We start from the raw sequence: 12,138 nt of genomic DNA on the forward strand, positions 1-12,138 counted from the left end.
ATTAAGATAAGAAGCATAGCCTAATATCTGGTTTTATAGTTGGTAATTATATTTTTGGACAAAAAACTGCTGTTAATAGTTAAATTGTATTATATTTATTTTCAAGAAATATTTCTGCAGGATGCTAAAATTTATAAAAAAAGGGAATTTTACCAAATATAATTTTTTTTCCTTTATTAGCTGCTTTATGCTGGGGAATCGTTATGTATTTGTTTGAAGAAGACAAGAGCAATTTATAATAGTCTTTAGTAAATTCAATGGATTTTCTATATAAAGAATCTGAGTAGGATTTAAATCATTGGAGTTAATTAGTTCCTGTTTATATTCCTTTAGGGGTTTAATAATTTTTAGATCGAATATTTTTATGAAATAATATAAGATAAAATTGAAAATGATTTTTATGTATTTTTTTTTTTTTTATAAATTTTCAATTATAAAATAAATATCTTTATTGTTTAATATTAATTCATGTTTTATATCTATATTATTTTTTTTTTGATTAATTTTTAATATTTTCAAATAATCATATTATATATTTATTTTTTAACTATTTGATTAGTTATAAATATATAATTATGTAAAATAATTTATAAATTTTTGATAATATATAATACAAAATATAATTTTTTTTATTCTATATTTAATATTATTTAAAGATAAAATTATCTTAGCTTCTTCCATCTCTAAAAATATTTTGGTTTTTATTATTTCTAAATCTAAAATATATTTAATTAAAATTATTTAATCACATGATTACAATATATTCCTTTCAATAATAAGAAAAATATTTTATATTTATTTATAGTTTTCTTAGTTTTTAGTTTTTAGTATTTTTCTTTTTATTGAAATCATCAATTTCTTATTTATCAAAGAAAGTGTTTTTTTCAATATCATTGTATTTTTTATTTTCATATTTTAAAATCTTAATAATTTAATTATATTATATTAAAATAATCTTTATGTTATTTTTTTCTTAAAAGGTTTAAAGTTTTTCGTTTCCTTTCTTTTGTAGTTATTAATTAATTATCTTAAAAAAACATATTTTTGGCAAAAATAATACATTTTTTTAAGCTTTATAATTTACTAAAATGACAATTAATTTTTTAAACTAAGTCGTGAAAAGAGCATAATGAAATTTATATTTATAATATTAAATTTTTTATATTATTTTTTTTTAAGCGTAAAATATTTTTTATATTTTTTAATAAATAAAAAGAATTAATATTTAAGCTTAAAAATTTATTAATTAACAAGTTAAAACTCATATAGAAAAGCTACGAAATTCATAAGATATATTCTAACCATAAATAAAATAAAAATTCAATTATTAAATATTTAGAAATATTTAAATCTTTTTATTATCTGATTTTCTTCATATTTATTTAAAATCATATGAATTCATCGAATTTATAATTAACTAAATAACTATGATTTTCGGTATATGCACCTTATGGATTCTATCATCTTTCTAGTATTATTACTTATTTTTAGGGATATATTTCTAGTATTGAGACATAAAAATATGATTTTTCAACAACAATACTTTCATTATCTGTTTTTAAATTTATAATTGTGTTATTATAAACCATCAAATAATATAATTTCAATTAAAATAAATAATAAAATATACAAATATTTATTTTAATTCTTTATTTAATATATTAAATAAAATATTCATTTCATTTTTTAATAAATACATTTAAAACTAATTATAAACGTATTTATATATATAAAAATTTCAAACAAAGATGCTTTTTTGTTTCTTATAGATTTAAAAGTTTATATAAAAAATAATAAAATTAATATTTAATTAGAGACAGAAATAAAAATCTATTAAAAAAGTATTTATATATAAAAATTCTTTTTATTATATATTTTACTACTTCTTACTAAAATCACATATTTATATATATTAAACTTTTAATTTATATTAATTATTTTATTATACAATTCACTTTTTAAATATAAATTTGCTTGAATTTATTTATGGAAACTTATGATAACAAAAACATTTTTATAATTTAAATATGCTTATTGATTATATCAATTATATATATAATTAATTTTGAGTTTAATTAAAAAATAAATTTTAACATCAAATAAATCATTACTTTATTTAATATAAAAGATTAGAATATAATTAATAGCTTATTTGTATTTTATCTAAAAGATAATTTATAATTAATTTATAATTATGATTTTCTAATAAATCATTTTTTAAACCAAAAATTAAAATTAATATAAAGATTTTAAAAAAAATATTAAGAAGGTTTAAATAGAAAAACAATTTTAAATTTCATAATTTTTCTATGATTAATATAATGCAATTTCGAGTAATAATATAAAAAAACCAAAACATATGAAAGTTTTGTTTTGGTAAATTATAAAGAATTAAACTATATCCAGCTAAATTAAAATAATTTTTTATAACTTATTGATAATTTTTTTAGAAATGTTAGAACCTTAGTAATTTGTTTAGATTTTAAAATAAAATAAAATAAAAAGAAAATATATTTTTTATTGTTTTTTTTGTTTTTTTTTTTTTAAAAAAAACTCAGAACCAATTAAAAAAAAAATGTTATTATCTATTTTTCTTTTTTTTTTTTTTTGGTTTAGTTTTTTTTAAAAAAAGACAGAAACAATAAAAAAAATTTTAAACAAGTATATTAGAAAAATATATCTATTTTGTTTGTATTAATAATATTTAATTATCAAAGTTTTCCAAAATTTTTAAAAACTAAATCTTTAGTTTCCTATCCAGCTAAGCTTGCCATACACATACCCCACCCACAAAATCTTCCTACGAAAAATACATTTCTATCAATTTTCTAAATAATATAATCTTTACATTCTATATTTTTTTTAGAAAAACACATAATGCCAGACCAACTAAAATCAACTTCGAAGTCAGTATTCGGTAATATTTATTCCTTTAAGTAATTCAAAAGTCTATTCTTAATAGCTTCACTGTTCTTAAATTCAGTAGTTTATTCTTCTTCATAAGCATCTAAGAGACCTCCTCCAATTAAAATTCTATTATCAAAGACTCGAAAATAATATGAAGTATAGTCCGCACAAAAAAGACCTTTTACCTTTAAATTTTGAATAGGTTTTGTCATAATAATTTAACCTCTAAGAGGTATCATATCCATATTTTCTTTTATCAAGTTATTTGTAAAGCCATTTGTACAAAGAATTAAATTTTTTGTTTTAAAAATATATTTTTGATTATTATCTATAGAGCATTTTACTTCAACTTTCACAATTTCATATCCTTATTATTCATAATTCATTACTTCACAACCAGTTAAATATAAGCCTCCTTTTGTACTAACATATTATATTAAAGCCTTTATAGTATCTCCAACATTTATTTGACCGCAAAGTCTATTTTATACTATATATTTAATATTCTATTTATTGAATCCACATTCTTCTACTATTTCATTTTTTATAATAAATACATCTTCAGGAAAGTATTTTCTTAAAATATCATTAGATTTTTTTACTAGTTATTTAAGCTAATCAATAGAAATATTATTAAATTCTTCTCCTAATATATTATAATAGCCATTTTATTAGTAATCTATTTTCTAATGATTTAATCTTTTTTTTAATAATTCTATAGATAAATTTTTTTTCATAAATTCTTATAAAACAAATTCCTCTCCTTTTTTTTCTAAGCTTTCTATAAAATCATCAAATTCATAATTTACTAAAAATCCTGCATTTTTAGTTGATGCTCCACATGGTATCTATCCTCTTTCTAATATAATGACCTTTTTAGAAGGATATGTTTCAAGTATAGACGAAGCACAAGAAAGTCCAGCTATACCTCCCCCAACTATTATTACATCATGGTTTTCTAAGAAATGTTGTTTATCCCAATAGCTAAACATTTTAGTTTTTTAATTTTATTAAAAATCTAAATATAAATAATTATTTTATTATTATTATTTTTAATATATAATTTAAAAAAAAGTATCTTAAAAATTAAAAAAAACATTAGCAAATATAAATATAAAAACATTTGTTTAAATAAAAAACACGAAATAAAAATAGAAAAAATAAAATTGGTAAAATAAAAATTACAATAAATATATAAAATAAAAAATATATCAATGATTTAATTATTCAATATAAATTTAATTTATTATTTCCATTTTTTTCATTTCATATATTATCATTATTATTCTTAAAGGACATAACTAAATATTTTTTAAGTCTTTTGTTTCTTTATTGATAAAAAACTCGCTTTTTAACTCATAAATATATTGAAAGCTTAATTTAGAATTGCATTTATTATATTTAAAAACATGGTTCAAATAATTATAAAATCCGTGATAAGAATCGGTTTTTTCATCAATTACTTTCAATCAATTAAAAAGCATTTTCAGTATAATTTCTTTGCCAAATTCTTTACTAATTTCATTTAATGTACGCTTGAAATCACAATCAAAGGAATTTTTTAAAATTTATTTATTATGAAGTTGATTTTTTTTTAAATAAATTATTCTCATAAAGAATTTCAGTAAATTTATTTTTTCAATAATAATTTAATTCAACAAATGATAAGCAATTATATTTTTGAGCAATTTCTGATTATTTTGCTCTATTTAATTTAAGAAAAGGAAATGAATAATTATCAATTAAGGTTTATATATATCATATCAAAACTTAAATTGAAATAAAACAATTGCTAATTATTAAAGTGTTTAATTTTTTTTTTTTTTTTTCTATTATTCACAAAAAAGTTATTATAGGGTAAAATACTCAATAATAATTTTAATAAAAATTTAAAATAAGGAAAAATGACTTCCAAAAAATTATAATTTTAAATAATTTTTTAAAACAAATAAACAACAAACTTTTACAAAATAATTAATTATATATTGCTTTTATTAAAAGATGATAGTTATTTTCTATGATAAAAAAATATTTTCTGATGGCAAAATATATTCTTTTAAGACCATTAGATATTTTTTGAAGTTGTTTTCTGATATATAGAGTGGGAAAAAAATATGAAATTAAGCATAATATGGTTTAAAAGTAATATGTTTATTAATAATTAAACTATAATTAATTAAAACTGTGTTTATAAATAAATAAAAATATTAAAAAAAATTTAAATATTTGTTTAAAAATATGTAAAATTAGTATTATATAATATTTTTAGTGATATAAAAAATAATAAATTTATTAATAATAACAATATTTTTTATTTTAAAATAGTAAAGATAAACTATAGTTATTATATTAAATATAAATCAAAGATTATTGCTAATTCTTTGCACTATATTTAATTTGGATTTAATATTTTTAAATCTTTCTAATTTATAATCATCTTACTAGCTTTTTAGTTCTGATCTTTTATGATTTTCCTTTAATTATACTTATTTTGATTTGCTTTAAATTGATTTATTTTAAGCTTATTATAGTTTTTAATTTTTCTTAATTTTTATAAATATTATATTATATTTATTATTTAATATTATTTTTTACTTATTCATATATATTTTTGTAAAGTTCTAAATTATATTATTCACCCTCTTTAGCGTATTTAAGTTCTTTATATATTTTATTTCACATATGTATATTATACATGTATATATATATATATATATATATATATATTATATTTATATATTTATTATATTTATTATATTTTTTTTTTTATATAAACCTATAATTTGATTAATTGGGGTTGAAGGTCTTTTATAAATAGATATATATATATATAATATAATTAATTTTATATAAATATTTACCTATTTTTTTTTCCATAACAAAAATCATCTGAAGGTAAATTAAGTTCAATTCCTTTTTTACCTTTATGTACTTTTTTTTTAATTTCTTGATGTCTATTTATGTATTATTTTATATCCTTATTTTTTTTTAAAAAAACTAATTTAATAATTAATATATATTTTACTTTAGGTTATATAATGTTTTCTTTTATACAACTTTTATTTATTCTAATAAAATCTTTTGGTGGTTGTTAATCTTTTGTTTATTCATGATACTACCATGACATAATAACTTTTTTTATTTTAAAATAATAATTGTTTTATGGAATAAAAATAACTTTCTTTTGCATTTTATATGTTTTTAGAACGAGACTTTCCATATACATGATTTCCAGAAGGCAAATTATATGTAGATTATTTTGCTTTACCTATTTCACTTTTTTAAAGTAATTTATTATGTTTATTTTATTCTGATGGCAAATAGGATTATATCATTTTTTTTAATAAAAAATAGTTAATTAATGGTTTTATTATTTAATTTAAATTTATAACTTTTAATGTTTATATATAAGTATTATTATTTAAAAAAAAAAAAAAAAAATTAATTATAAATTATTTTAAAAAATTAAAGAAATCCAAATAAATATATTTATATACAAAAGAAAAATATAAAAATGATATAATAAAAACACATAAATGATTATGAATTTTTAAATTATATAAGTGCAAAAAAAACAGTATTTATATTAAAAGATAAACTATCAAATAAAGAATATGCAGCAAAAAGAATATAAAACTAAAGCAAATAAGAGCGAGAATAAAAAATATAAATTTTATTAAAATACAAATTTGTAGAAGAAATAGATGAAGATACCGAACTAGATTACATATTTGACAGTTACGAAGTTATACGACATAAAATATTTAAATTAATATTTATTTTACATATATGATGATGACTCATGGGATATAATATTATTAATGGAGCATTTATATATGTCATTAGAAGAAAGCATCTAAAAAAAGCAAAAAATAGAAGATTATTTTTCAATTTCAAGCATAAAAGAACTTGTAAGAAGTTATTTTGGTGCTCTTTGTTTATTCGAACAAAATTCGTTAACACATATGAATATTAAACCATAAAATATATTATTTTCTACAAAGCAAAATGTATATAAAATAAGTGATTATGGAATCATGAGTAGCTCTGAAGAAGAAAGGCAGATTTGGGATTCTCCAGAAATACTTTAATATATTATTTAGAATGGATAATTAAATAAAAATACATTGTTTTCAATAAAAAGTGATCTTTTTTCTACTGGGTTAGTAATTATATATGCTGCAACTTTAAAAGAAAAAGAAGATTTGATGTGTTTTAAATTAAAAAATAGAAACTCAATTTTATAAAAGGAAAATATTTTGAAAGAGATAAAAGATAGGTATGGAGTTGAACTTTATGATTTAATCAATTAAATAGTTGTCTTAGATGAATAAGATAGAAAATTACCTATTGATCTTAAAAAATATTAAGAAATATTCCTAAAATCGAATTATTAATTTCTAGGTGGAAAAGATGGGAAAGGAAATGAAGCAAAAAAGCGTATTATTTATATATATATATATATATATATATATATATATATATATATATATATATATATATATATATATATATATATATCTTTTTTTTTTTTTACTTTTAGTCGATAAATTACTATGTAGTGAAGTTTTTGCTAGTATTTCAACTAGGATTCAAAACAAGAAATTTTCTCCTGAAAAGTTTTTTGCTAAATATGACTATAATAAGTTATAAAAAACTATTAATAAAGGCAACTTTTTAAGAGCCCTTAATAATTTAAATATTACCCTTTCTTAATATGAATAAGAAACTTTGATTGAAACTTTAAAAACCGATATTAATAATATTCTTAGTATTAAAATACGTAAGTTTTTTTTTTTTTTTTTTTTTTAATTGTTTTTTAAAATAGTTTTGGAAAGCGAAAATTTATAAGATAATTAAAATTTTGTAAAAAAAAAAAAAATATTAAAAAAATTATAAAAAAAAATAAAAGTAAAATCTATTAATAAAATTAAGCGATGAAGAAGAAAAGCAATTTTTAAGTGAAATGATAAATTTGAGTTAGTAATTAAATTCTTAAAATAGAAACTTACTAAAAATCCTCGAATCATAAGATCATAGCAATTCAGACGTTTTAGAATTAAATTAAATAGTAGAATGCCTAAATTATAATAAGATTTATATTTCTGATGATTTTTAAGATATGATAAATAGGAAATATGATATTGAAAAGAATGGAAAAATTCATTATTAACATTTCTTTGACGATTATTTAAATCTTACTTAAGTAACAGATTTAGATATATAGAAAATGATTAGATAATGCTTTTAAATAATAAGGGATAAATATATTACTTTAGAACAATTTTTTGAAGAATATGATGCCGATGATAAAAGATATATAAATCGCTAATAGTTTTAATAATTTTTAGAAGATTCTTGTTATCCTGTTCCCGAAAAAATAGCAATTAAATTTTATGAAAAAATGGATTTTAATAATACAGGCAAGTTTTATTTGATGAGCTTTTATAGAGTGTTCGAAAATATCATTGAGGAGATTTTTGTATAAATTTTAAAGGATTTGGTTTCTTAATTAGAGTTATAAAAAGCAAACCTTTATGAATTATTATCTTATTATTGTTTTTAGTATAATAAAATGGTAAAAATGGAAGAAATTAATAAGGTTTTTTTAGGAATCTATAATGAAATTACATAAAGAGATATTGCCTTAGTATTTAATATAATGGGAATTCAAAAAACTGAAAACAAATAAATTAATATAGATAAGTTATGTTTGAGCCTTTATGAATATGCAGAAGAATAAAGAATTGAGAACCGAGAAGTGTTCTGTAGTAAATAAGGAATACGAGATCTAAAAATAAAAAGAGAACAGTTATAAACTATGAAAGGAAAAGTGGCTGTTTTAAGTGATTTAGTTGGAGAAAGAATAAAAAAATTCAAAAAAAGAGATGTTTTTGCATTTTTTAATATAGAAGGAAATAAGGACCCTTTTATAGATTTTGATTAGTTTTGGTAAAAAATTAGTGTTATAGCGAAAATCAAAGAAGAAGATGCACATTTGCTTTTTAAATAGATTGATAGGTTAAATTAAAATAGAATTTCTACTTTAAATTTCCTTACTTTTATTAATTATGAAATAGATGTTATTTAAGATTATAAAGTTAAACATATTTAGGGAATCGATTGTAGAAAATTTAATAAAGTAATACCTTTTATTAATGATTTAGTGGATTTTATTAAGGAAGAAAATTCTGATTTAAAAGCTGAGAGTTTCTTTTATTAGGAAAGTGGATAAATGCATATTATTGATTTCTAATATAAATTATAAGACCTCAAAATAAATTTGAATTTCTATAAACAATAAATAGATGAACTTTTAAAAACTATAAGCTTCCATCTTGATCCTGTTAATATCAATTCAGAGTTGTTATGTGATTTAATTTAGTTTGTATAGGAAAAAAAAAACTAAGATATTGCTTCTTCCCTTGTTTTTACTGGAATTAATTACGAAAATATGCCTACTGTTATTGAATGGTTCAGTAACCTTTATAAAACTCTTTAAAAATCCAACTTTACTATACAAAACACATTCGAAAGATATGAGGATACACCAAAAGAAATATCACTAAATGTAATAAAAATAAAAAATAGAAATTAAAAATATAAATATATAAATAATATATTAAGAAATATAAAAAAATAATGTAAATAATATATAAAAAAGTAAATATAGTATATATATATAAAAATAATTTATATGTATTAAATAAAATATATATCAAATAAAAAAAATATAGTAAATTTAAAAAAAATAAGGACTTTGAACATGTTTTATTTAATACTTTGAAAATGTAACGAGATTTCAACTATATTTATTTTCTGAAATATAACCGGAAAACAACTTAAACTATATCTTTAGAAAAATTAAAATAAGGTCTTTAAAAAGAAGAAACAGCAATTAAAAATTTAAAATAAATTATGGAACATGCTCGTTCTTTAGGCATGAATATAGACTAAATATTTAGATAGTTTAACTAAAATTAAGACAGTTTTTTAGACAAAGAAGAGCTAATGAAGTTATTAAATATTTTAAATAATTCTGACGATTTAAAAGATTAAGGATTTATTAATTATTTATTTGCAAAAATGGACTCATCGGGGGATGGGTAAATTAGCATGAAAGAATTAAAGAGCAATTTGTTAGGTATCGCTGCTGGTAATTTGGAATAGGAGGAAGAAAGTTTCATAATGCCTATTGTAAGGGAAATTTAGGTATAATTATGGAAAAGAAATATAGTTTTGGAAGATTTTTTTCGAGATGTAGTGAAGGATGAGAAGATTTCGATAAAAAATTTTATGGAAAAAATATAGTATTTGGGTATTGATGTGAAAAAGAATTAATTAAAACTGGAAGCATTGTTAAATAAACTTTCAGTCGAAAATAATTTCTTGGTTTTTGGGGAAATTAGGATGCTATTTAAAAAGTTCGAATATAATGAAGAAGAAATGTAAAAAAAGGGAGGAAATCTAACTATTTTATAATAAAAATAATTATAGTCTTATTCTGTTTTTGTGAAAAGATATATGTAAAAAAATAAGGTGAATTTCGAAGACCTTTTTAGGTCCAAAAAATTGAAGAATACAGAATTTATTACTGAAGAAATGCTTAGATATATATTAGCTTTTGAATTGGAAATTCCAGAAAATGAGGAAATGAATCAGTTTATTGATTATTTAGTTGAACTATCGGAAAATTAAGGAGTGGTTAATTTAAATAATTTAGAAAAGTTAATTTTCGCAAGTTAAAAAAATGTACAGAAGGAAAATAATTCTAATGAGAAAAATCAAGAAAAAAATAAATAATTATTTAAACTTTCATAAAATTAAATAGATGATATTATCGAATTCGCTTTCAATTCGAAAATTTTTATGAAAGAACTTAAAGTTTAAGAAACAAAAGCTTAAAAAAATGGATATTTACCTATTTTAATAGTCAAAAATGTGTTTAATAATTGCGGAAGATATATTAAGACAGAAGACATAAAATAATTTTGTGGGTTTTTTGGCTGTATAGATGAGTATGATGATGTAAATTGTATTCGATTAATTTAAGAAATCGAACGAGAATGCTCCAAAAGAAAATATTTATGTAAAACTAAAGTATCGTTTGGATAATTTTCTAATGAGTTTATTTAACTTTGTTAGAAAATTAAAAAAGAATTTAGAAAAAAAGGATTTGATTTAATTGATTGTGTATAAAAATATTAATTTAATGCCAAAAATTTAAATAGCTTTTGGATCTATGAAAGCGATTTATGGTATTTATTGAAAAATGAAGGTATTTCATTAGAATATGATCAAAGGAAGGCAATAGTAGGGGTAATTCCATATAAAGAAGGGAAAATAGACACAAAAATATTAAATGATTTAATTTTTGATTAATAATTTGAGCAAAATGAGGAATAAAAAGTTGATATTTGGGAAACAAAAAAAGATAAAAATATACTTATTAGTGAAGATGTGAAAGATCTATATATGGAATTAAGAAAAGAGTTTCTTATTTATATTAAAAAACATGAAATTCCGCTTATTCTATTGTTTAAAAAATTCGATTAGGGAGATGATGATTAGATTTCTTTTAATGAATTTTTATAAGGAATTAAATAATTGTTTCCTGATGTAGATGTTAATAATTTGGATATTGTCACTGCTGTTTTTAATAAATTTGATGTTAATTAAGACTCTTAAATTGACTTTTAAGAATTTAAGGCTTGTGTTTAAGATGAGTTTTTGGAATTTTAAATAAAAAATAGATTAAAGAAAATTAAAAAAGTGTTTTTTTTTGTTTTTATTTTTTAATTTAATTTTGTTTTTTTTCTTATAAAGGTTTTTTAAATTAATAGTGAAGAAGATGTGAATTATTAATTTGAATAAATTGATTTAAATAAAGATGGGTATCTTTGTTATTAAGAATTTATGTAAGCTTTAAAAATGATAGATTTTAGATTAACTGAAGAAGAAATAAAAGTATTTTATTATATAAAATAAATTATATATTTATATATATGTAAATATATATATATATATATATAAATATATTATATTTTTAATATATTAAAGAGTCTTTTTGAATATTTTGATAAAGAAAATCAACAAAAAATAAGTTATCATTATTTCATGAATATTTTATATGAAGATCATTTAAATTTCGAGAAAATTAGATAGAAAATATTACAAAAATTGGAAAAAGATGGAATTTCAATCGATTAATTTTTAAAAAAATATATTTTA

At 18.3% G+C, this 12,138-nt stretch overlaps 2 protein-coding genes across 2 annotated transcripts, besides 10 other annotated features; one reads left to right on the top strand and one right to left on the bottom strand. All coding sequences in view use genetic code 6, as the record gives it.

The window, feature by feature from the left end:
* The first annotated feature begins 717 nt into the window (after positions 1-717).
* Positions 718-746: a microsatellite.
* Positions 747-2,711: 1,965 nt separating this feature from the next.
* IMG5_148610 (oxidoreductase, putative) lies at positions 2,712-3,899 on the bottom strand (the record flags this gene model as incomplete). Its single annotated transcript, XM_004030968.1, has 2 exons — positions 2,712-3,521; positions 3,717-3,899. The coding sequence occupies 2 exons, from the start codon at positions 3,897-3,899 to the stop codon at positions 2,712-2,714; spliced, it is 993 nt and encodes a 330-aa protein (XP_004031016.1).
* A 1,559-nt stretch (positions 3,900-5,458) lies between these two features.
* Positions 5,459-5,520: a microsatellite.
* A 50-nt stretch (positions 5,521-5,570) lies between these two features.
* Positions 5,571-5,667: a microsatellite.
* Positions 5,588-5,665: a microsatellite.
* Positions 5,668-7,355: 1,688 nt separating the features above from the next.
* Positions 7,356-7,428: a microsatellite.
* Positions 7,429-7,780: 352 nt separating this feature from the next.
* Positions 7,781-7,815: a microsatellite.
* Positions 7,816-8,711: 896 nt separating this feature from the next.
* On the top strand, positions 8,712-9,244 carry IMG5_148620 (hypothetical protein). Its single transcript, XM_004030969.1, has one exon. It carries the CDS (start codon positions 8,796-8,798, stop codon positions 9,192-9,194), a length of 399 nt encoding a protein of 132 aa, XP_004031017.1. The 5' UTR covers positions 8,712-8,795; the 3' UTR covers positions 9,195-9,244.
* A 263-nt stretch (positions 9,245-9,507) lies between these two features.
* Positions 9,508-9,623: a microsatellite.
* A 236-nt stretch (positions 9,624-9,859) lies between these two features.
* Positions 9,860-9,899: a microsatellite.
* A 1,983-nt stretch (positions 9,900-11,882) lies between these two features.
* Positions 11,883-11,962: a microsatellite.
* Positions 11,898-11,951: a microsatellite.
* Positions 11,963-12,138: the final 176 nt, after the last annotated feature.

The sequence above is a fragment of the Ichthyophthirius multifiliis genome (assembly GCF_000220395.1).
Source record: "Ichthyophthirius multifiliis unplaced genomic scaffold scaff_1120509251144, whole genome shotgun sequence".
In the NCBI taxonomy this organism is placed as follows: domain Eukaryota; phylum Ciliophora; class Oligohymenophorea; order Hymenostomatida; genus Ichthyophthirius; species Ichthyophthirius multifiliis.